Source organism: Dromiciops gliroides, chromosome 3 (genome assembly GCF_019393635.1).
Source record: "Dromiciops gliroides isolate mDroGli1 chromosome 3, mDroGli1.pri, whole genome shotgun sequence".
NCBI lineage: Eukaryota > Metazoa > Chordata > Mammalia > Microbiotheria > Microbiotheriidae > Dromiciops > Dromiciops gliroides.
Window position 1 is genome coordinate 531,609,607 of NC_057863.1, and position 26,723 is coordinate 531,636,329.

Consider the following 26,723-nt stretch of genomic DNA (forward strand, 5'->3'; position numbering starts at 1 on the left):
CTAAACTAAAACGTGGTTCGAAAGGTCAAAGATGTGTTCCACATGAAATTAGTTTTTATCCAGTGCCTTTCTTTTTCTCACCTTAAAAATTTGCACTTATGTTTTATGCAAAGTACAACTCAAGTAAACGTGATTATCACATTACAAAGTGGTAGTTTCTGCCTGATTTAAAACCTTACTGAAAGAGGGACAATGTGGTGTGAGATAGGATGGTAGTCCATAGCCAAGTGCTGTAGAAGTGTTTAAATCATCCACTGAAACCAGCCTTCATGACAGAGAAGAATGATGCATGAATTCAAAGGTGATTTCTCCAGAGGAAAGAGAATGCTTCAAATTTCCTTTCTTTATTTCTCTTATATTAAAATTGAATGTTTATTTGGATTTTCAAGACTCTTTTTATGCTTCCTAGTTTACTTTGTTGTGCTTTTTCTAGGAAAGAAATGTACCTATGGACACAAGTGCAAATACTACCATCCTGAGAGGGGAAGTCAGCCACAGAGATCAGTAGCTGATGAACTTCGTGCCATGTCTAGAAATACAGCAGCCAAAACTGCAAATGAAGGAGGATTAGTAAAAAGCAACAGTGTTCCTTGCAGCACTAAAACTGATGGCACTTCTGATGTCAAACGTGCTGCTCCAAAGAGGCAATCAGATCCTAGCATAAGAACACAAGTCTATCAAGACTTAGAGGAAAAGCTTCCCACCAAAAACAAATTGGAAACCAGGTCTGTTCCTTCGTTAGTTAGTATACCATCTTCCTCTGCTGCAAAACCCCAAAGTACTACACCTTTAAGCAATGGCCTTCCGTCTGGAGTTCATTTCCCACCTCAGGATCAAAGACCCCAGGGTCAGTATCCTCCAATGATGATGGCAACCAAAAATCATGGAACGCCAATGCCTTATGAACAGTATCCAAAATGTGATTCCCCTGTTGACATTGGATATTATTCCATGTTGAACGCATACTCAAATCTTAGTGTCTCTGGCCCCAGGAGTCCTGAAAGGCGTTTCTCCTTAGACACAGATTATAGAATCAGTTCTGTAGCCTCTGACTGCAGTAGCGAAGGGAGTATGAGTTGTGGGAGCAGCGATTCCTATGTGGGGTACAATGACAGGTCATACGTTAGTTCTCCTGACCCACAACTGGAGGAAAACTTAAAGTGTCAGCACATGCACCCACACAGCCGCCTTAATTCCCAGCCCTTCCTACAAAGTTTCCATGATCCTTTAACCAGAGTGCAGAGTTACAGTCATGAAGAACCAAAGCATCATCACAAACCTCCAATTCCATACATGGCTGTGCATTTGCAGCATCCAGCTGTGGGAGCTCGGTCCAGTTGCCCTGGCGACTATCCCTCTCCTCAGAATGCAGCACACTCTAAGACACTACACCTGGGGAGATCGTTAGTGTCCACAAGGATAGACAGCATTTCAGACTCTCGGCTTTATGACAATTCTCCTTCTAGACAAAGGAAGCCTTATTCCCGCCAAGAAGGGCTTGGAAGCTGGGAGAGGCAGAATTATGGCATTGATGCATATGGCTATCGTCAAACATACTCGCTGCCTGATAACACCACCCAGCCATGCTATGAGCCATTTACTTTCCAAAGCTTACCTGAGCAGCAGGACCAGACGTGGCGGGTACCTTTCTGTGGCCTGCCACAAGATGCTCCGAGATACCAGGACAACCGAGAAAAAGTGTACATCAACCTGTGCAACATATTCCCATCTGACCTTGTGAGAGTTGTCATGAAAAGAAACCCACACATGACCGATGCTCAGCAACTTGCTGCAGCTATTTTAGTGGAGAAATCACAGCTGGGTTATTGAGCAATGACACATCTTCGTGGTGTTCAGTCGTTGTTGGTTCAGCTCAGATGCTGAGGGAGGTTTGCTACAGTAGCATTTGTGATCTCCTTCTCAGCAAGGAGGTTCTCTAGTAATCCCTTTATGTGAAATCCTGTATCATGGTATCTGTATGTATAGCCCCATACGTTGGAAGTATCACGGGATTCTTTTACCTTCAAACTTGACTTTTTTTTAATGTTTCCTTTTTTAAAACTATATTCACAACTGGACATTTTTCCAGGTTGGTTTGATAGATGTATCTGTGATCTTTGATAATAATTTTGGTGCATCAGGGGTTTATATGCAGCACTTTTTAATCCTTGTTTTGTGTTTTATTCACTGGGTGTTTGGCTATCATTTGCAAGAAATTACAATACCTTCAGAAAGTTGAGAGCATTTGACTAGATTAGCTAACTTTTGTCAAGCCAAGCTTAATTTGGGTCTTTTACAGCTTTTTAAAATTATTTTTATTTGGGGGAAGTGGGCTTTTTTGTGCTAGAATCATTATTTATAGAAAACAAAGATATAATACAGCACTGACTTCTATCTTTTTAAACAAAATGTAAGTTACCAATTTTTATGGAAATGGGTAACGGTATATTAGAGTGATTTACAGTACATGGCACTTTTTATTGTTTTGGTTTTGTTTTTATTTTGTTTCCTATTAGTTAAATAGTTGATTTAATATGATTGATTTAAAGGACAGCAGATGCAATCAATGGAAAACAAATTCGTTTCCATTCCTTATGGATAAGGCAAAAGCCTGAAAAGTCTCATTTTAGATCTATGTCATTATCCAGTTCTTTTGTGCTTCTAGACAATAGAAATGGAATTGAAATCCTAGATTTCCATTAAGCTGTTGTTTTATGTGTGCCCGTCTCTTTGTATTGGCACACAGGAATACTGGATAAAACACCCTTTCACAATATTTACATATTTTAAATTAATCTAATTATTCTCAATGCTACTTTTATATTTAATATACTGTTCCGTTTTCTTGCTCTATTTATTAAGGCTGGCCTGAGATGGTTTTATGCATTGAGGATATGCAACATTTATTGATACTGCACTATAGGGATGGTGGTGGAGGAAATGTAAATGGTAACTTAAGTTTTTTTGTAAGATACTGTATATTTTCTTGAAGGTAGTTTTTTGGCCTGTTATATTATTAGGGCCTGATTCTTGCCACAATAGGGTAGTTTTAGAAACAGACTAAAGTCTGTTTTAGTATTAGTAAGGGATATTTCTGGTTTCAAAATCATGGGTTTTACTAGCTCCATTTTCATGGGTGAGAAAGTAGGTTTTGCACTTGGCAGTAGACAGTTGATTGACGTAACTTGGGCTGTTGCCTGGAGTTGTAGGATTCTGCATAGTGTAAATGGGATTATTTAGGTCAGTCTGCTTTGAGATAGTGCCATAGTTTGTGATTTACTGGTGATTATTCTGCTTGCTGCAGTGTGGAGTAAAACCCTGAAAAACCAGAAAGTACCTTTTACTGTTGATACAAATTGTATCTTTTTAACTATAAGAACCATTTTTATTTGTAGATGTAGTTAAAACACAAATGCGTAACTATGATTAGACTTTTGGGCAACATTTTATCCCTTATTTAAATTTTTTTAAAAGAAAAGTAGAATTGAGATCTAGAATAGGGTAGAAAAATAAAAGTAACAATTTGTTTAGGTAATTAAAAATGTCTGTCTCAATTTTATATAATATATAAGTATCTATTAAAATCACTCTATTGGCATTTTTCTTTCTCCTAAAACTTATCTAGTGTGAACGTAATGAAAAATAAAGGTAAAATGCTGCCTGAAATAACGTCCAAGCACCTTTGACTAGGATGACATTTTCACTACTTGTGTGACACTGTGTGTTGCATGAAGTAGGATTTGGGTATACTGTAAATGCTTCTAAAAGGCATTGTGCTTATTGACATATCCAATAATCTGAACCATGTTCAGCAAACCTAATTCAGGAACGTGTTCTTCTATACAGCTTTTACTGTTGTTTTTGAGGGTGGGATCTGCATTCATCTGTACTCAGTAATAACATAGGTGATGCTACATGAACTCTCCTGGGTGGTGTCTGGGAGTCATTTTCTGCACTCGTGGAAATATTTATTCTTGAATTTTTTGGTCACTATCTGTAGAACATGTTTTAATGTAGAGGCTAATTCAGTGCCAATAACAGGGTTATGTATGTAGATGGCTTTCACTTTGGTTATATGCTGTTTGTTTGTTTGTTTTTTATCAAAACCACACTTTTTGAGTACTACACCATAGTGTAGGCTTAACTAGCTTAGTGTAGCAGTGATTTTATTTGTGTTTTCTGTTTCTATTATTCTTCATTTTAATTATTTGTCTTTCTGCCAAACTTTCCCAGATTGCTTTGAATATCATATGAAGTGAAAGATAAGTAGACATATACCAATCACATTTTCATTGTGGTTTTCTGATGTTTTAACAGATTGGTTGCAAATTAATGGCTATTTTAGTTTGGCCTCATGGTTGAAACTATAAGATAGCAGTAGTATAGCCTACAACAATGTCCTGACATAAACAGATCTGGACTACCTGTGCTGAATTCTTCAATAATAACTATTTGTGAATAAGTTGCAGTATTCTCCTGTCAAGTGGAACATTCCTTTTGTATTGAAGCATCAGAGTTACTTTGCAGGGTGTAAGAACAAGGGTTATTTGGCAATATTTAGTTATTGTCAGTTCTTAATTATCTAAAAAGGGGGGGGGGGTAGTTCATGAATAAATAAAATTCATACCTAACTCAAAGATTCCCCCCACCAGATTTTCAAGTGACCGAATTAATTAGTAGCAAACTTAAGTGAGATGTTTCATGTTCTCTCACTTTCCCTGTCACAACCCTCTATAGGGTATCCCAGAATTCCTTGCTCAGTTTCAAGTGTTAAAAGCTAGGATTTCTGAAACATCCTGTAGTGAGGTGCTAACATGAGTAGTGAAATGGCCCAGAGTGTTCACCATGAGGGGAAAGGAAAAGTCTACATTGGTTAATCATCTCTTGAATAATTGAGAATTGACTGTATTGTGCAATGATGTGCTAGTTCATAGTTTTTATTTTAGTATGGAGGAAGTGCCCAGACCATATAGATTGGCCCAGAGTGTTTCCTCATTTTTAGTGTAAGCTGTGTGCAGTATCATTTTTATGGTCTCGAAATCCTGATGGAGTTCATTGTAGATCTCAAACATTTGAAGAAGAGACGCACCTGTACAAAATGTTCAGTACTTGTAGAATCTCGAGCTGTGTGTTTTTATGTAAATTCATTAATGAAAAATTATAATATAAATAAAAGAAGTGTGAGTACAGATAATATATATATATAGAGAGAGATATTCTAAAATTAAAGGAGGGAAAATTTACTATTGATTGCCAAAACTTGCTCTGATTGAGCTATGTGGTTTTGTGGCTTTAGGTGACCAAGCTTGATGATGAGATTTATGGCCACAGTTGAAAGGAGAACAACACTTCTGATTTTGTTCCCAGTATTTTTAGAGAATTATTTTGATAATTTTAGCAGAAACTGTAATTTTAAAACAAAGAGTGCTTAAAATTTTATTGATTATAAAAAGAATTATTTAACATGGCTTGTGTGTATCTATATGTACATATACAGTAATATATATCTATATATCCAAACTAACAAACACACCTCAGAGTTTTATGATAGTTATTGCTTTTTTTTAAGACCTCTGACAGTTTTCCTGAATGGAGGAAAACATACAAGGCTATTTTGTGAAGTTTTTTCCTAACACGCATTTGACGTTCATCATTTTATATGCTTAATCTTAATTTCATAACTTCTGGTCAATTTCCCTGTCCAAGATAAAGATGTTAAATACAAGTAAATATGTATTTTTCTAGTCATTTCATTCTTTTGCCTTGAGGTCTAACCCTATAAGAATTTCTGAATGAAATGAGCCACAATAAAGTATTTATATTCCAGACAAAACCAACAGATTGTCATTTTTAATTAATCCTTCAAGGTAAGTGCCAATAAATAAATTGGAAGGAACAATACACAGAGGAAAGGAAGGTGTTGGTGACAATAGAGAGCTCTACACCAAGGCTTTTAGATTGGCATCTGTCTCTTAACAGGAAAGAAGAAGAAATAGGCAAATTGGGCATGGTACTCTGGATGTGTTGTGAATAAGAAAGACTTATACTTCCAGTGCCACTAAAAATTTTGTAACCTGTTACAATTGCTGACTTTAATTTCAACAAGAAGATTTTAATGTAGTTTAAAACCCCTGTTGATTTCCTTGCTGGTCATGCTGAGTTATGAGATAGATTTCAAGCTCCTCTTAGTGTATGTCTTTAAGCAGCAGAAGTTTCACCACTAAAAGTGCTCTGTGTAGAGATTTCCTAAGAAATGTTCAAAATATTTTGGATGTTTAAGGCATCTTGATAAGCATGTTAGCTTTAATAGTGATGAATGGGAGTAGGTTTTTCTCCTTTGATCTTTAATAGGCCATATGAACCCAAAACCCAGAATTTAAAAAAAAATAAGTTCAGTTTGTTTTGTTACTATTATAGGAACTATGTTGATAAGTCACACTCGTGTCCTGTTTTGTGCTTTGCATAAACAGCAGATCTTTTAAAAACATTTTGAAGAAAACAAGTCCCTTGTTGAAATTGCACATACTATAGATCTTTAAGATGTGAAAATTGTGACAAGTGTAACTGTAGCTATAATATGACTGTATTGGTTATGTGTGTATTTTTTTTTTAGGAAACAAAGTATACCTAGACTTGTCCCTGTCTAGGTTTTTAATATAGACTGTGCTTGTGGTCCTTGGTGAGTGGTGCTCAAACTTGGTCTTTAATAATTTTGAGTGCATTAGCACTAGACGTATATTAGAAAATGTTCTTATTCACAGTGCTTTATACACATTACTTTCATACAAATATTAAAATTGTCTATCTATTTAAGTTAATAGTTACAAGTGTGTACTGGGACAGAACTTTAGCTTTTAAACAGTGCTATTATTTGTACAATTATCACTTAATTATTTTTCCTCTAATATTGTCTGTTACCCTCAATGTTTGCTACTTGTTAAAAACCAATGTTCTTGCTTGTTTAAAGCGTGAAAGATTTTTTCTCCCCAACCTCCTCATTGTTTGTGATCAGAAAATCTAGGTAAACACAGTTTTTAAAGTTTTTCCTTCCTCAGACAATGTACCAAATTTTCCCATACTCTGTCCAGGTATTTCAAATGAATAACAAAATGTTGTTCAGTAAAACCTGTGTCACCTTTCATAAAGCAGGTTGTATCTCTTGGGAGAGAGTGGTTTTTGTTTGTTTCTACAATTTCTGTATTGGATTTAACCCAACTCTTTTAAATGTGCAAATATATGTTAACCACTAAATGCAAAACACCCTGAACAAATGCCTGAAGAAGGTATGAAACCTGTTTCAGGTTGTTAATTTCATTTTATTCCTTCTTTCTCTCTGTCTTCCACCAAGACATAATTGTGTGTTTACAGGTAGAATTTAAGTTTTCCTCATTCAGATTTCTCTAAATGGAAAATTGAGTGGAAGGTGTTGAGATGAACTGCCTGATAAACTGGTATTATTAATTATATTGTTTTATTTAAGATGTTCTGTACTCTTTCTGTGATGGGATATCTCCAAAAAAGCAGTATTTAGATTTAATGAAATTTTTTACCAAACATGTATGTGATTCTGGCATTGACAAAAAAAAAAAATTAAAAAAAACCCACATACATTTTCCTTATGGTTGATTTGTTTCTGTTTCTTAAAAAAGTTGACCTTTTCCACAAAAGTATTCATTGAAGCTATTCTTTATAAAATCATCAGGGTACGACTGGACTAAGTATAATTTATGATTTTTAAAAGTTCCTTTTTAGAGGATCATATTCACTTAATGGACTGTTTCTCAAGGCTATCATTACTGCAAATGAAGCATGCTGAGAACAATGGTATCAGAAGATAGGACAAAATTGTTTCCTTTCTAATCTAGTGTAAGTTTTGTCCAGTATGTTTTGAGTCTCATAAAATTTGATGAACTTCAACATGAGGTCTCTTCCAGTTAGGCTTGTATGAAATGCCTGATGACACTGACATTCTTTTGTCAACATGTTAAGAGATGTTGAGCCAGATTATAGTGCATACTAAAATTTGTCTAGTTGTAGTAGCAGTAAATGTCATTATTTGAAAGAAGTACCTTGCTCAAATTAAACATGGAATAAATGGTTTTTGAAAATTATCTGAGTAGACCTTCAATAACAGAAATAGAAAGCAACATTTAATCCTATGACATTTGAGGCTGGTTTAAGTTAGAATTCACAATTTCCATAGGTGACCAACCATATGCAGGCAACTCCCAGTTACTCTAGGGCTGGTCATCTGATCTGTGTACTTTTTATATTCATTCCACTTCTACTCATTTGGGCCATCATCCTACCTGTTAACACTTCCCTCATAGAAACAGCTTTTATTTTGTTGAGACCTGGGCATATCCTTAGATTGTGAATATCTTCCATCGGAATTCTGAAATAGAAGGGAATCGTTTGTTTTAAGTATTTGCCTTTATCCATATCTATAATGAAGAAAGTCATCAACTTGATTCTATGAAGATAGAAATAACTTTTCACATCTGTTCTAGGAAGAGGGGTAGACATGAAAAAGATAAAAGAAGAGCTGCAAATAAACCTGTATCATGGGATATGAGCTGCTGAAGCTATTGCTGTTCATTCTCAAGTAAAATAGGAACTTTATCTTTCTAGGAATACCTCCCTTTCCCTCAACTCCCCCAATTTACACTAAGAATTCTTTCCTAATGTTTGACCTAAACACTTTACCCTTTGTCTTTAGACTAATACCATCAGGTCCTTCCTTATCTACCACTACTGCATGGCCTAATCCTTTGCTTTATATTGAAAGCTGAAAACTACGGTTCAGTTTTCCTGGAGCCTTCGTTTAAAAAAAAAAAAGTTTTTTATGGCTCTTGGGAGTTAGCGAACATTGTATCACATTCTCTTATTCCCTTTTTTATGATTTTTAGGGATTTTAAAAGTGTGTGTTATGAGATTTACCATAGTCTAGATGTGGTTGCAGGGTTACTTGCCCTTAATATAATTGTATTTTGATATGCCATGTTAATTTAGATTTAGGAGTGTTGTCAGTAAATATGATGACCCCCTATGTCTGTGGTTGACATAGACACTAATACATACAATAAAATAATAACAGCACAGGATTTGGTACTTCATTGCCTGAGTCCAAAACCTTGTTCTGGGCTTACTATACATCACTGAGGAAATCACTGTATCCCCCTGGAATTAAATTTCCTCGTCTATTAAAAGAAATGAGAGAATTGATTATTTCTAGTCCCTACCACCCTACCAGCTTTAAATCCAATTATCAAACCCTCACCATAATTGAAAATCTGCCATAGTCCTTCCTTTTGTCTCTTATTAATCCATCAGGTTAGATTGTGGGGTTAATCCCATGCTTTTGTAAACCTTAAAATGCCATATAAATCTGAAATAGTATGCTTTTGCACTCCCAGTAAAATATAAGAGTAGCTTAGGCTTGAGCTCATTCACAAAAATAAATTACATATGGTGGTTTAGACTGATAATCTAATGGCATTACCAACTGTATAAATACTACATAGGTGTCTCCTAACTGGTGCTTCAGTTCCCAGATGCAAGGAGGGGAAAAAGAAAAACAAAACAATGCTAGAAAACAGATGTCTTTAATTTAACTTTAACAAACAAATCTCCATTTATATATAACTTTGCCTCCCATACAATTAACTTAAAACTCCTTCCAAAAAAGGAAGAGTTTATTATTTAGGATATCATGATTATAATACAAATTAACTAAATGGCTGGAGACTCATTCAATCAAAGACAGATCCCTAGCCAAGTATGCTTTTCCCCCCCTTTGTTCCAGTGACAATTTGCAACACAACACTTCCATTTATTTTTTGAGGGTGTTTGGAAAGATGTCATTCAAGCAATGGATTTTCTTATATTTCTGCTTAGTGACCTTATAAAATACACAGCACAGAATGTTAAGTGCTGGGAGGAGGTACAGATATCAGGTTTCATGTAGCCCCAAAGCTACTCTTTAAATACTCTTTCTATCTCCAGTAGAACAAATTACTATTTTTAGATGACTAGAATAAATACACAATCATTTCTAGAGTTTCACTAGATAGTTTTCAAGTTCTCATGTCTTCTTAGTTAAATTTTCAAATTATTGATTCTTATAGTTTTGTCTTAATATATTTTCAAGGCTTTCTAATCTAGGCAGTTTGTAACTTAAATGTTTTCATTTAAGTATTTCAACAATTTGGGGGGTAACTTTGTTGATACCATATGCTGTGCATGTGCTGTGCAGATTGGATATGGAACCTTGCTTACAATAGGATTACAGCATAAATAGGAAATGTAAATTGTGATTAATCACCAAGAGGTCATATAGCTACCATTCTTTGTAATTTTTTTGTCTTTATAAAAAAATACAGTATTGAGGAAGGACTTTATGTAACTATATAAATTCATATATTGGGTAAGAAATGCTGAAAGGAAAATATAATAGAAGCTAACAGAAGTCCTGACATTTTGTTTGAAATAAACATATAGGTGGTCTTTTTTTTTTTTAAGAAAACTGATTTTAATTATATTTAACTAGGTTCAAGATTAAAGAAGAAATCAGATAAGTTTTCCTTAGTGGAACCATAGGTGTGAATAATGGATACTGAATTGTGGTGGTCTCTCTCTTATGTACACACATGACCTCCATCCCTGGGTATGTCTCATGAGCAGCCATCCCATAATACAAAGTGCCACCGTAGGCATCTCAAATTCATCATGTCCAAATGGGAACTCAGCTCCCCCACCCCCCAAAAAATATATCCGTTTTCTAGATTTTCCATATTTGCACTCACTGTCCCACATGTCTAGGATGTTCTCCCTCAATTCTAACTTTTAGAATCCCTACCTTTCTTCAAGAATCAACTCAGATTCTACCTTTCAAAGGAGGCCTTTTCTAGCCTGTTCTCACCCCACCTCCATTCCAATTGCTAATGCATTCCTCTCTAAGGTTATCTTCTATCTACTTTGTATCTCATATATTCGTGTACAACTTATATGTGTGTGTGTGTGTGTGTGTGTGTGTGTGTGTGGCAAACATTTATATTGGTTCCCATTAGATTGTAAGGCTCTTGAGAAAAGAGAATGTTGCCTTTTTTTCCTTTGTACCCTCATTGCTTAGTTCAGTTCCTGGAAGTAGTAAGAGCACTTGAAAAATTAATGAGGATCTTATTTATTTATTTATTTTAATCCTAGGTGATGTAGCTCCAGTCTGATGGAAATTAATATTGTTTTTATTTAAATGTTAATTCATCCTAACCTACAAGCTAAACTCTCTCTTGTCTCTTCCTAAATATCCTTTTCCTTGGTTATCTGCTTGTCGCTGGTTTTTGTTTTGTTTTGTTTGGAGGGTGGTGGTAATTATTTAAAATAATTTTTTATTTTATACCAACAAAATTTCCCATTATACATTCAACACAATTCTTCCCACCAGGACATCTCTATTAATAAAAAAGGAAGGAAGAAAAGTTTCACAAAATTTACTAACCTAATGAGAAAATCTGACATTACATACAGTGTTCCACCTCTTGCACTTCAAAGAAACAGGGGAAGTTATGCTTTCATATCCTTTCTTTAGAGCCAAGCCTTGGCATTATAATTGTACAACATTCAGTTTCAAATGTTTTGTAGTTCTTTCCATTTATATTGTAACCATGATATATATTATTTTCCTTGTTCAGCTTATTTACCTTTGTGTCAGTGTGTTTAGTTCTTCTCATATTTCCATGAATTTGTGTTCCTCATTTCTCATCTCATCATCTTGTTTTTACTTTCGTCCTTCTTTCCTTTTCCTCTCTAGATGACCATTTCCCCACCTATACTTTAAAAATAATTAGTAGAAATATGTTTCTTTTCCCAGTATTTTAGAGTAATTTTTTTTTGCTGATTCCTCTTTGTGTTGCACAAAGGGTCAGATCACTACAGCATCATGTTCTATTCTTGGAATTATGCTTTGAGGCACCATAGACAACCTGGAGCTGGCCAGAAGAGAGTAAGTGGGATGGGGACAGGTTCATAAAGCCTTGCTCAAATGAGAAGTAGTTGAGATTAGTGGAAATATTTAACTTGGATAGAAGACATAGGGAGGAGAGAGAGGGAAATGATAGCTTAAAGGGTAGGCATGTAGAAGACAGACATCTTAAATAACTTGAGTGCTCATCCAAGAGCAATCTGGGGGAGTTACAGGTAACAGGTTTCAGTTTATTATAATGAACATAATATTTGTTATAGCAATGGAGAGCATTAAACTTTGGAAGCAGAAGACCTGGTTCTGCCACTTAAGATCCTAGGATTTAAAACACAAAAGAACTTAGAAAGCATCTGGTTCAGTTCCCTCCCCCCTTTTTAATAGATGTGGAAACATGAGTCATATAGAGGCTTAATAGACGTCATAGTTTCCGTGATACAGAAGTAAGTAGCAGAATAGAAGAACCCAAGCCAAGTAGGTCACAGTGTTAGGTATTTTAAAACGAGTTTTGTGACTTTAGATCATCTGCAGGGATTCCATTTTCTCATCTGTAAAGTGAGCATATTTGCACTTGTCTATCTGCAGGGTCTCTATGTGAATATGGACTTCTACTTTACAAATTAAAGAAGTGGTAAGTGAAGTCATTCAAAGAAGCCAAAATAGGGGCAGTGGGTCTGGTACACATGGAACTAGATGATTTTAATTGCTTTCAAGCTTCAGAATCTAGGAACCCTAGGGACAACCCATTGTTAAAGATGTTGTAGAAATCTTTTGAGGAGGAAAAACTTGAATGAAAAATATTTTCTGTACAAACCAGGCTATTTAGTTGTATAAACAAGTACTGCACACAGCAATGAGCTGCACCCAAAATTGGCAAGAAGAATACAGTATATTAGATTTCATTTGGGAAATGAGGCATTGTTCTCACTAGGTCCCATGCTGCTCCCCATCACAAAAACTTACCTTTAGTATCAATGTTCTGGGTTGCCATAAGATTTGCATTTTAAGACACGTCCTAATCTCTGAAATGGTAGATGAACAAAAAATCAATGGAGAGACTTGTGATACATTAAGAGACTGACCCGTATCTTCATTAATAAACTATGTGCAAGAAGTGGCATTAACAGGGCAAATTTGGTCAGAAGAGAGAGATGGTTCTATCATTTAAGAAGAAGGGAAAATAGGTGGACAGACTAAGTATTATAATGTTATGTTTAAACTGTAACAAGACCAAAAGGATGGCTTCCAGTTCCTTGGGTAGACCCTCAGGGGGAAATCTTTGGGAGAACACCAATGGCATACATATGATGAGAAGGAATGGATAGGCTAAAGTCACCAATAAAAGGAATACACACATAAGTTCAAAGATCCCATGGATGTATAAAATGTAAAGGGGAAATCTTGTACTGAATGATAAGATGGTCTTTAAGATCCCTTCCAGCTTTGAGATTCTGTTATTCAATACCTATTGCAAAGTTAAGGTCAATAGAAACTGACAGATCAAGGGGGAAAAAACAGGGCAGAGTGATAGATAATCTAGAATGAATAGTGCCTTGTCCACAAGTAATATCTGATCACTTGGAAGCAGAGCAGTATGATTGGTATGAGTACAGGATCTTTTCTCAGAAGCACATTGCTTGATGCTCTTAAATATTTTCTCCAATGTTGAACTGATGATGACCTCTTACATGAGGTCTTTGCTAATTTCCCTTCCCCCTGCCCCTGAAAATTAATTTGAATTTACTTTATATAATAGTTACAGGTTGTTTCCCCTGATAGAATGTATCACACAGGGATTATTTTGACTTTTTTAAAATCCCCAATGTTTGGTAATTAGTAGGTATTTAATATATGCTTGTGGATTCATTGACTAACATTGATTCAGCACACATTCCTAACTATATTAAAGCTTCTTTCTTAAACCTCTACTTCGATGTGTAGGAGATAATATGTATTTCCAAAAAGCCATGCCAACGGATTGCAAGCAAGTCAGTCAATAAGTTTTTAAGGCTTACTTTGCAAGGGTTAAGGACTTTGCTAAGCTGGGGACAGAAATAAAGGCAAAAACTGGATCCTTGCCCTCAGAGAGTTCACATTTTAATGGTGAGACAATATTCCAACAATTATGTCCATAAAAGTTCAGTACAGTATAACTAGAATGTAGTTTCAGAGGGAAGACACCAGCAGCTGAGGGGCAGCATGTTCTGGGCACAAGGAACAGCCAGCAAAAAACATACAGAGATGGGATGGGAGATGGCATGTAGGATCATCAATTTGTAGGCCAGTGTGGCTGGATCAAAGAGTGTGTGAAGAGTAGTCAGAAGGAATACTGGAGGGGGCAGCTAGGTGGTGCAGTGAATAAAGCACTGGCCCTGAATTCAGGAGGACCTGAGTTCAAATCCAATCTCAGACACTTGACACTTACTAGCTGTGTGACCTTGGGCAAGTCACTTAATCCTCATTGCCCCCCCCCCTGAAAAAAAGAAAGAATACTGGAAAAATAGGAAGGGTCCGAGTTGTGAAGAGCTTTAAATGCCAGAGGGTTTTATATTTGGACCTAGAGGTAAGAATAAGCCACTGTAGTTTGAGTGTATGTATGTGTGGGCAGGTAGGTGGTGCAGTGGATAGAGTGCTAAGCCTAGAATCAAGGAAGACTTCTTCCTGAGTTCAAATATGGCTTCAGACACTAGCTATGTGACCCTCGGCAAGTAAGTCACTTACCTTGTTTGCCTCAGTTTCCTCATAGGTAAAATTAACTGGAGAAGGAAATGGCAAACCACTCCAGTATCTTTACCAAGAAAATTCCAAATAGGATCAGGAAGAATTGGGTATAACCAATCCACAGTAGAACAGGAGAAAGGGGGAGGAGTATGTGACATGGCTAAACTTGAGTTTTAGGAAAATCACTTATACAGCTGTGTGGAAGATGGATTGGAAACAAGAGAAAAAAGGCAAGGATCCCAACCAGAAAGCTATTAAAATAGTCAAGGCATGAGGTTATGAGGCCTTCTACTAGGATGGCAGTTGTGTGAATGGAAAGAAGAGGACCTCCATGAGAGATTCTGTGAAGGTAGAAACAAGACTTGATGAGATTAAATAGGTAAGAATGAGTGAGTGGAAGATGACAAAGAGGTTGTGAGCTTGAATGACACAGAGTTTGATAGTGCCCTAGAAAGGAAAATTGAAAGAGGAGGTTTCAGGGAGAAAATGTTCTGGTTTTGACATCTTCTACCAGGCTCTGTTCATTTTACACTTGGCTGTCAACTCTGTCAGAAAGAAAAATTTGGGGACCATTCTATATGGCCCTGGGGAATGAAAGGTGGCAGGACAATTTTTAGCAGTATGTAGTCATTGCTAGTGTCTTCCACTCGGACCTTTTTTTTATTTTGAAGAGTTTTCTAGCTCTTCCTACCACCACTCTCCTGGTGTAACAATGCCACTGCGTTGAAACCAGCTATTACTTATATTCATAATGATTCCTTATTTGCACAAATATAACCTGAAATTAAAAATGGAAAAGTTTAATTAGATCACCAAATATATGCCCAACTATGTTGCCCTGGGGGAATTTCAAAAAAATAAGCTAATGCCACCAGAAGTGTAAAAGAATAGGAAGTACTCAAAGATTCCCGCCCACTGATTGTTCATCAGTTCTCTCCCTTCCTTAAATTGGCCACCATCATACCACCCTAGCCTTACTTTGGGATCCATTCTGTAGGATAAAGGATCTATTAGCAGATGGTGATTTCATTTGGTCTCAAAATCTAAGACTTTCCAAACTCTCCCCTTTCAGTGAAGTAACTGTGATTTACTTGTATATAGTTTAAAATATATATGTGATTAATAATAATAATAAAATATATATCTGGTTTGGGAAAGAGATAAAAAGTGGGAACAGGAATAAGCATTAATTCCCTAGCATCCACTATGTGACAAACACCAAGTGCTTTTAAAAAAATTATCTCATTTGATCCTCACAATAACCCTGGGAGGCAGGTCCTGTTATTATCCCTATTTTATTGTTGAGGAAACTGAGGCAGACAGTGGTAAAATGACTTGCCCAGGTTCATCCAGCTAACAAGTGTCTGATGCCAGATCTTCCTGATTCCAGGTTTATCACTCTCTCCAGTATTCCACCAAATGCCTCCAACTGGGGAGCAAGAGAGATGGGAACAAACTCTAGTAGCTCAATAGCTGTCATATTCTATAAACTCCAACACATATTCATGGTTTTGTTCTATTAATACTATTATATATATATATAGTATTGAATAATATAAATATAAGTGATAATCTATTATAAAATAATATGTAAATGGTAAATTTTCAATAACCTCTTTAATAAGGCAAGGACAAACCAGTATGGTACCTACATGAATTCACAGACATACAGATAACTTACAAGTAAAGCAGAGCAAAACCATATCACAACAAACAATACAACTTCTATATATGTTTCATATTTAGTGAAGGTGTCATAAAGGTAGGAATTGCCTTGGGTGTAGCCCAAAGGACATAATTGAGGAAGCTGAACAGGAGGCAGAATGGCCACTGCCTCTTGCTACAATCCAGGAATTGCCAACTCTGTCTCATGCCTTCATCAGTTCCAAAATCATTTCCTGATTATCAGGAAAGGCAAGGATTCTCCAGGTGCTCTTACTACTGGTACATTCATTCCCAGCCTGGGGCTGCCCAGGGCATTGATATTATATAGTCTAAATTGGTGCAAGTTCCAAGAATGAACCAAAAGATCTCTTAGGATCTTTATGGTTTAACTCAATTCACTTCGTAACATTTTGCCTAATATGAATCTCCTAAATTAATAGTAGCAAGTGATACCTGGTACATTATAAATTTACTGTCATAGTGTTGATGGAATGAAGTAGTGTGGGAAATATATATAGCCACACACTTTATGTTGCTGAAAAAAATAGTTAACATATCTTGGGTAATGCCCTCTTTTAAGGGTCCAGGGAATGAAAAGGAAGATCAAGGAGAGAGTTAAGGTTCTGCCTCTTCAGACTTTCAAAAGACTAGTGGAGGTGGCCTGGTGTAACTCCAAATTTGTTGACTTTTATATCCCCTGAATTTTTCCTGGTATGTTAGTTAATATGATCGATCTGAAGGGAAAATCACTGGACTAGTTTTCTTGTACTAGGGAGGCTGAGGAAATTTCTTAAGTTACAGAAGGTAATGTAACTTAAAAAATTCCTTCAGCCTCCCTAGTACAAGTATGGTCCCTCTTTCTCCTTATATTAGCCTACTGTCAGTAATTATATTTTTATTTTATAAAATCCCATCCAGAAATCTTTACCTCTCAGGAGCCCCCAGAATCTGCATCTGACTAGATAAAACTGGAGCAATTTTAGGAGAGGCATTAAATTTTTCTTTTCTTTTTCTTTTTTCTTTTATTTGCAGCGCAATGAGGGTTAAGTGACTTGTCCAGGGTCACACAGCTAGTAAGAGTCAAGTGTCTGAGTCCAGACTTGAACTCAGGTCCTCCTGAATCCAGGGCCAGTGCTTTATCCACTGTGCCACCTAGCTGCCCCCAGGCATTAAATCTTTAAACCATCAGACAGAAGCCTAGTCATTGTAAAGTGCTAAAAGATGCTTCAAGGGTTAGTTCTAAGTGGCTTCTTATACCCCAGATGTTCTGGAAGTGGCACAGTCTCTCAGACCACACACACTGTATTCCCACCAGCCCATTCCAATTGCTAACTTGTGGGGCCTTAAATGATGGTGAGGTTCAATGTCATTTTATTTTTCTGATGGATTTAGACTATGATGAAGCCATGAGGCAAAGGCAGGAAAATAATTAATTTCAAACATCAAAACCAAACAACAGGCTAGGACATTGAGGGGAGTCGAGTTGAGGGTAATATTCTTCCCACAGATTGAAGCTCTCCCAACCCTCAACCTCATTGCAAATTTGGTTATATAGCCTGAGCAGATGGGGTTAAAGGAAGGACCATGACAACAACCTGGAGTCCTCTTCCTGGAGCAGAACCACACTGAGATGGTTGAGGCCAAGAAAACCCCATGTCTGGTTACTGTGCCTCCATTTTGAAAACCCACAGTCTAAGCCTGGTGGTGACAAGCAGGAAAAAGAGCCAACTGAAGCCAAATTCTCTGTCTACAAATGACTCAGGATGAGAAATCTGTTAAGGAGCTATATTAATTTTTCTAGGCCATGGAGATAAAGAATAATGCCCTGAAGCATCCATTTATGAATGTGTCTGGTGGTCTGAAAGGAGCTAGTTAATTTCTCCACCTTTTCCATTTTGATCATACAAATTGCCAATCCCAGTCCTGCTAGCGAAGGAGGTAAGGAAATTCTTTGAGGGCAAAAACCATCTGGTGATTGTGACAGGACAAATGTGAAAAATACATAAGAGAAACACATGCTTTACCTACTTTAGACAACTCTCAAAGTATATTGTCCTTTGCAACCTGTTCTAAATTCTTGGAGTCATCTTTGACTCATTCTTCCAACTACTTGGGCATTAAATCCTATTGCCTTCACCTATTAGAACATAAATTCCTTGAGGACAAGGACTGTCTTTTTGCTTGAATTTATATTCTTAGCCTTTAGCATTGTGCCTGGTATACAGTAAGTACTTAATAAGTGCTTTATCTATTTATCTGTATCCTATTTCTCTTGGGTCACCATCATATATGGATGAATATGGCCAAAAAGCAAGCATGAAAACTCACCTGTTTTGTTCTCTTGAGCTAACATTTTAGGCTACACTTTCATTAAAGTTAGAAATGAATACAATATTCAGGGTACAGAGCACTGACTCATTTAAAGTACATTTTCAGTCTCCCTTTTAGAGAGGGGAAAAACAGCATTACCTAAATCTATCTAATGTAACATATTTAAACATTCAGTCTGGGCTTTATACTCTTTGTAGATTACAATTTTAGGGAAAATATCCTTCAAATTACACGTAAAAACATTTTTAATGTTTGGGTTTTTTAAATTTTGAGTTTCATCTTCTCTCCCTCCTTCCTGCCCCTACCCCCTCATTGAGAAGGCAAGTAACTTGATATATAAATGTGCAAACATGCAAAACATTTCCATATTAGTCATGCTGAAAGAAAACACAGACCCCCACCACCACAACCAAAACTATAGTTTTAAAAAAGTATACTTTGATTTGCATTCAGACTCCCTCAGTTCTTTCTTTCTTTTTTTTTGGGGGGGGGCAATGAGGGTTAAGTGACTTGCCCAGGGTCACACAGCTAGTAAGTGTCAAGTGTCTGAGGCTGGATTTGAACTCAGGTACTCCTGAATCCAGGGCCGGTGCTTTATCCACTGCTCCACCTAGCTGCCCCTCCCTCAGTTCTTTCTAAGGGGGTGAATAGCATTTTTCATCATAAGTCTTTTGGAATTGTCTTGGATCATTGTATTACTGAGATATATTTAACTCATTCACACTTGATCATCATACAATATTGTAGTTACTGTGTATGCTGTTCTCCCGGTTCTGCTCACTTTACTTTGCATCAGTTCATCTTGAGTCTTTCCAGATTTTTCTGAAATCATCCTGCTCATCATTTCTTACAGCACAATAGTATTTCATTACATTCGTATACCACAACTTGTTCATTTATTCCCCAATTGATGGACATTCCCTCAATTTCCAATTCTTTGTCACCACAAAAAGCTGTTATAAGTATTTTTTTTTACATAAAGGTCCTTTTTTAACATTTCTTTGGAATGCACACTTAGTAGTGGTATGGCTGAGTCAAAAAGTGTGCATAGTTTTATCCTTTGATCATAGTTTCAAATTGTTCTCCAGAATGGTTGGATCAATTCACAACTCCACAAACAGTACATTAGTGTCCAAATTTTCCCACATCCTCTCCAACATTTGTCATTTTCTTTTTCTGTCACATTAGCCAATCTAATAGGTATGAGGTGGTACCTTAGAATTGTTTGAATTTGAATTTTTCTAATGAATAGTGAATTTAGATAGCTTTGATTTCTTCATATGAAAGCTACCTGTTCCTAATCGTTGACTGTATTAATTGTGGAATGACTTATGTTTTTTATAAACTTGACTCAGTTCTCTATAAATTTGAGAAATGAGGCCTGTATTAGAGAAAGTTGTTATAAAAACAAATTTCCCTGTTATGAATGATTATTACCTGTGTTTTTCTTTCCATCCTATTTTCCCATTTATCCTTCTCACTCTCTTTTTTCACTCTGCCCCTCCTCAAATGTGTTTTTCTTCTGACCACTACTTTCTCCAGTCTGTCCTCCCTTCAGCCCCTTCCTTTTCTACTTCCCTGTAGGATAACATAGATTTCTATATCCAACTGAATGTGTATGTTATTCCCTTTTTTGAGCCAGTTGAGAGTAAGTTTCAAGAATTGCCAACCATTCCCCCAGCTTCCCTTCCACTGTATAAGCTCTTTCATCTTTCTTTTCTGTGAAGTAATTTATCCCATTCTACCTCTCCTTTCTCCTTATCCCAAGACATTCCTTTTTCTCACCCCTTGATTTTATTTTTTTAAATATCATCCCCTCATAATCTACTCACATCCATGCCTTCTGTCTATGTTTGTATACTCCTAACTGTTCTAGTAATGATAAAGTTCTTAGGAGTTATAAGTATCATCTTCACATGTAGGAATGTAATATTTCAACCTTATTGAATCCTTCATGATTTCTCTTTCTTGTTTACCTTTTCATGCTTCTCTTGATTCTTTTGAATTTGAGAGTCAAATTTTCTATTCAGCTCTGGTCTTTTCATCAACAATCTTAAAAGTCCTCTATCTCATTTATAGAAGCTAAGAATTGGAAATTAAAGAAATGCCCATCACTTGGGGAATGGCTAAACAAACTGTGGTATATTATGTTGATAGAATATTATTGTGCTATAAAAAATGACAAGCAGGATGACTTTAGAAAGGCCTGGGGCAGTAGATAAAGCACTGGCTTCAGATTCAGGAGGACCTCAGTTCAAATGCAGCCTCAGACATTTGACACTAGCTGTGTGACCCTGGGCAAGTCACTTAACCCTCATTGCCCCACAAAAAAAATTAAAAAAAAAAAAGAAAGAAAGAAAGGCCTGGAAAGACATATATAAAATGATGTATTGTGAAGTGAACAGAACCAAGAGGACATTGTACACAGAGACAGCAATATTATTCGATGAAGAACTGTGAATGATTTGACTATTCTCAACAATACAATGATCCAAGACAGTCCCAAAGGACTATTGATGAAACATACTATCCACCTCCAAAGAAAGAATTGATATTGATGGAACAGACTGAAGCGTGCTTTTCACCTTCTTTCCTTTTTTTCTTTTAATCAAGTTTTCTTGTACAAAATGACAAATATGGTAATGTTTTATATAATTATTCATGTATAACCCATATCTGATTGTTTGCCACCTCAGGGAGGGAGAAGGGGAGGGAGAGAAAGAGGGATAAAAATTGGAATGCAAACCTATATATTAAAATGTTTACTAATTTTTAAAAAGTCCTCTATTTCATTAAATATTCATTTCTCCCCCAAAGGATTATATTCAGTTTTGCTGGATAGGTGATTCTTGGTTGTAATTTTAGCCCCTTTGCTTTCTGGAATATCATATTCCATGTCCTCCAATCCTTTAATGTAGAAGCTTCTAAATCCTGTGTTATCTTAACTGTGGCTCCAAAATATTTTAATTGTTTCTTTCTGGCTGCTTGCAACATTTTCTCTTTGCCCTGGGAGTTTTTATTTTTGGATCTCTTTCAGGAATTGATCAGTCGAACCTTTCAGTTTCTATTTTACCCTCTGATTTTAGGATAACAGGGTAGTTTTCTTTGATAATTTCTTGATATATTATGTCTAGGCTCTTTTTTAAAATGGCTTTCCAATAGACCAATAATTCTTAAATTATGTCTCCTTGAGACATAATTTACTAGGTCTTTTGTTTTTCATTGAGATATTTCACATTCTCTTCTGTTGTTTTTTTCCATTTTTATTTTGTTTTATTGTTTCTTGATGTCTCATGGAATCATTTGCTTCCATTTGCCAAATCCCAACTTTTAAGAAATTATTTTCTTCAGTCTAGTGTTCTAGTGCTCCTTCTCACCCTGGGACTGTAACCTGGAACTGTGTATGGGCAGCATAACAGAAATTCTTGCATCCATTGCCAGAAAAGGGGTTCCCAGTAATCTCATTCTCACTAACCCTTTTACCTTCTGTGGGCTGAGAGCTCTGGAAGCTGCTACTTCCAATTCATTAACCCCCAAGGCCTGCTGATAGCCTTCTGGTGAATGGCTGGAAGAGCCTGTGCTGGACTGTGCTCCACTCTCACTCCAATGAGATAGACCTTTCCTGCCAACCTTCTAAGTTGTTTTGCATTGAAAAATTATTTCATCCCTCCTTTTGTTGATTCTGCTACTTCAGACTAAGTTTTGAGGCATTATTTTAAAGTTGTTTGGAGGAGAATTTGGGAGAGCTCAGGTGAGTCATACCTTTACTCTGCCATCTTGGCTCCACCTGTTGATTAAATTTTGAACAACCTTGGAAGAGTCTCTGCAACCTTACAACTTTTTTTCATTTGAAATCCAGGCATTGTTGTTGATTTGTTTTATTTTGTTTAGAAAACATAATCCCAGTCTTTATTTGATTTGAAAAACCTACAAACTCACATTTAATCTGTGCCTAATGTGTGGTCTATGGAGCTATAATACCATCTGTATTTGGGGAGAAAGGAAGGAATTCTGTTACTCCATTATGAAGAGGATCCCTTTATAGGCATCTGTACTATTATGTCCATATTCACTAGTTATCATCCCATATCTCTTCTTCCTCTTATGGCTAAATTCTTTGAGAAGGCCTTTCTATGTATCTCAGCATCCTTTCTTCTGATTTTCTTCTGGATGCTCTACAGTCTGGCTTCTGACCTCATCATTCAACTGAAGCTGCTCCCTCCAAAGTCACTGAAGATCTCTTGGCAAACCTAAAGGTTTTTGCTCATCCTCATCCTTCTTGCCCATCTTCCACTGTTTACACTCTTGATCACACTCTTCTCCTTAATATTCTCTTCCCTCTAGGTTGTTGTGGCATTGGTCTTTTGTGGGTCTTTTGACCACTCCTCAGTCTCCTTTGTCTAGGTCATGCTTGCTAACCATGGGTGTCCCCACAGAATGTGTCCTGAGCCCTCTTATTTTCTCCCTTTATACTCTTATTGGTGATCTCATCAACTCCCAAGGATTATCATTTCAATGCTGATGATTCTCAGATTTATTTGTCCAGCTCTAACCTCTCTCCTAATTTGGATAACCTCTAGATATCCTAAAGTCAAAACTGAAATTATTTTCCTTCCCAAACCCTCCCTTCTTCCTCACTTCCCTGTTACTGTGGAAGATATCACCACCCTCCCCATCACCTAGGTTCACAATTTAGGTGTTATCCCTTATTACTCACTATCTCACTCCTCATATATAATCATTTGCCAAGTCTTATCTTCTCAGGTGGGATTAGCTATGCACTCCCTTTTATGATTAATTCCTGCCTAAGGAGCATGCCATACCAGCCTCTACCTTCTGTCATGATCCTGATCTTCTAACCCTTCCACCTTCTTTGTAAGTTATGTGATCATACTACTATAAATAACAATAGCTAGCTAGCATTTATAGAGCACCTACTATTGCCAGGCATTGGCCTGCTCTAAGTACTTCACAATTATTCCATTTGATCCTCACAGAAACCCTTGGGAAGGAGGTGCTATTACTATGAGAAGTTGTTTTGGCATAGTAAAAGGGCTCGCTATGGAGTCAGTCAGAAAGTTCATAACTCAAGTCTTGCCTTGAATACATAAAAGCTGTGTGAGTATGGTCAAGTCCAGAAAACTAATACTATAAATTACAGATGAATTGCTAATCTGCATCAGTCATGGGAGTTTCTATCATAGGAATTCCCAACACTGATGAAATCACAAGTCTGGACCAAAACAAACTTAAATCATAGGGGTTGTTATGAGGGTTGAATAAGCTAATGCTATTAAACTGATTTTTAAAAGTATAAGTAGCTATGTGGCCTTGTCCATCAGTTCTGCCTCACTCTTCAGACTGATTAGGCAAACAATGGTGGGCAGACTCTACTCCAGGATGGGCCAAAAGTCCTTAAGGGGTCTAATGTTTTAATAACTTTTTGAAAATTATTTTTCTGTATTTTTTGCCATTTGTGAGATTTGATTTTTCACATGTAATATAAATTCATTTCCTATATATACTGTATATGATGCTATGGTGTTGTAAATAAAAAATAAAGGGGTTATTAAACATTCACGACTTTTGGCCCATCCTGAGGTAGCAAAAACAGAAACAATGATTGGTAAGTATCATTATCTTTAGCCAAAACAATTCTACTGATCTTGAGGGACTCCTAAGCTACTTTGGAGCACAAGTCCAGTGTATATATTTCTGTTGTAGTCAACCTCCACCTCCCAAGGACATCCATGAATAGTCATGCCACTACCTCTTGAAGACACAGGTAGCTTGTTCGTTAGAGTGACTTTTGATTTGAGATAATACAGATAAAAGGATGGATCTTTGCTCTCCTAAGCTGATGAGAGCCTGAGGAGAAATCCAGCAGATATGAAATGAAATGATAGTACAGGGTGGGCCAAGACTCATGATGTCTTAATAACTTTTTGAAAATTATTTTGTCTTCATTTTTCACCATTTACAAGATTTGTTTTTTCACATGTAAATTCATTTCCTGTATATACTATATATGATGCTATGGTATTATAAATTAAAAACAAAAAATAAAGGAGTTATTAAATACTGAAATCCCTTTGTGACTTTTGGCCCACCCTCTATTTATCTGTAATAAGAGAGGGCAAAACTTAGTAGCTAGTGAGAATGATGCTGGGGGAGAGGGAGGGAAGGAGGGAAGAGAGAAAGGAAAGAGGAGAGGGGAGAGAGGAGAGAGGAGAGAGGAAAGAGAGAGAGAGGAGAAAGAGGGGAAAGAGAAACATTTAAAAATGCATCTCAAAACTTCTGGCATTTTCATTGGCTGCCCTCCCTCCTCATCTCCACTGTCTAGCTTCCTTCAAGTCCCAGATAAATCCTACCTTCTACAAGAAATCTTCTAATCCCACTTAATGCTAGGGCCTTCCCTTTGTTGATTATCTCCAATTTATCCTGTAAACACCTTGTTTGTACATAGCTATTTGCTTGTCTTCTTCCTTTAGACTTGTGAACTGCCTTTCTTTGTATCACTAGTGCTTAGCATATAAAAGGAACTTAATAAATGTATATTGATGCATTTTAACTGACAAAAGGGCAGTTTTGTTACTACCATGCTTAAATTTAATATATATAGTTAAAACTGTGAAAGAGTTGATAGTTGCTATTTGTACATGACAATGTTCATGTTGGTCAAATTGAAAATAGAATATTTTAAATGAAAATAGAAATGACAGAAATTAATAGAGTAGGTCTATTAGGGGACTTGACTATTGGTTTTGAATTGTCATTCTTTGATAAATAAGTTTTTCATTAGTGTCTAAAAATATCCTACATATATACATTATATACTATATATGTGTATATATATGATTGGGGTTGCTAAACACTGGAAAATTACATGTATTATATATTAATATTGTATATTTTATAATGTATATATTGATATATTGTAAATATTGCATATATATATATGTATATATAATTTCTAGCTGCTTAGCAACCCCCATCATACAGAATCACAGACTTTCAGAGTAACAAGGTACCACTCAGCAGTCATCAAGTCCAATCTCTGCTTGCCCAAAGAGTCCCCATTATAATGTACCCAACAAAGGATCGTCCATGCTTTGTTTTCCAAGAAGAAGGAGTTCATTGTGTGCCAAGGCAGCCCATCCCATCCCACTTTAGGGGATTTAGTAATTACCAAAATGTTTTTCAGGCTAAATTTGCCTCACTTCTATTTCAACCTATTGCCAAAAATCTAATTTTTTTTTCCCTTAAGAGGAAAGGCAGCATCACAACTGGCTTTCTACACCCTTCCCTTTGTCCCTGAAAGCCTCAGGGCACTGTTCAGATACCCATAGTTTCTGTGACATCTGAGCCATCATAAACTCAAATGGAAAATCCACAGAACACTCACTGGTCAATGACTAATGTCACCTATCCCCATGTGGTCTAGTGGTATCCTGGCAGACTCAGGAGATATCAGAGAAGGACTCCGGCTTGTTCAATGGAGTGAGGCACTTATGAGAAAACTTGGGCATTACTCAACTTGGGCAGGCAATATAGGTTGAGATGGCTTCCCAATCCCTGCCTACAGGGCTGTCCATCACTGCTCCTATGTGTGGTATAGACCTGGAAAGGACCTTAGGTGTTTTCTACTATAATCCCCATATTTTGCCATTTCAGGAGCTGGTTTTAATTGTCTTTATAGTCCCAGCACCTAGCACAATGTCTTGTATACTGTAGATGCTCCAAGTTGAATAAAAAGACGGAGTGAGGTCCAGTAAGCATACTGCTTTGCCTAAGGTCATACAGCTATTTAGTAGAGGAGCCAGCTCAGAGCTTTGTTCCAGTGGTCCTCTTCTAGCCTGTGGAAAGATATCCTTCCTCCCACCCCAATATACCTAGTTAAGAAAGAAAGTAGCTGTGGTATAATAGTTTTGCTTAGACATTTGCTTAGATTCTTCTACCTGTTTGGCATTGAAGACATCAAGGAACTTTTCTGGGCAGTATCCTTTTCTTCAAGATAAGGAGGAGGTCA

At 36.6% G+C, this 26,723-nt stretch overlaps 1 protein-coding gene across 4 annotated transcripts in view; it reads left to right on the forward strand.

Annotated features, from left to right (window-relative positions):
• Positions 1 to 7,615, forward strand: part of ZC3H12C (zinc finger CCCH-type containing 12C) — a 91,058-nt gene extending 83,443 nt beyond the window's left edge. For all 4 annotated transcript variants that reach the window (XM_043995197.1, XM_043995196.1, XM_043995199.1 and 1 more), the window contains one exon: positions 434 to 7,615. In XM_043995197.1, coding sequence (XP_043851132.1) covers positions 434 to 1,830 — 1,397 coding nt within the window. In that variant the 3' untranslated portion in view covers positions 1,831 to 7,615. The remainder of the gene's footprint in view (positions 1 to 433) is intronic.
• Positions 7,616 to 26,723: the final 19,108 nt, after the last annotated feature.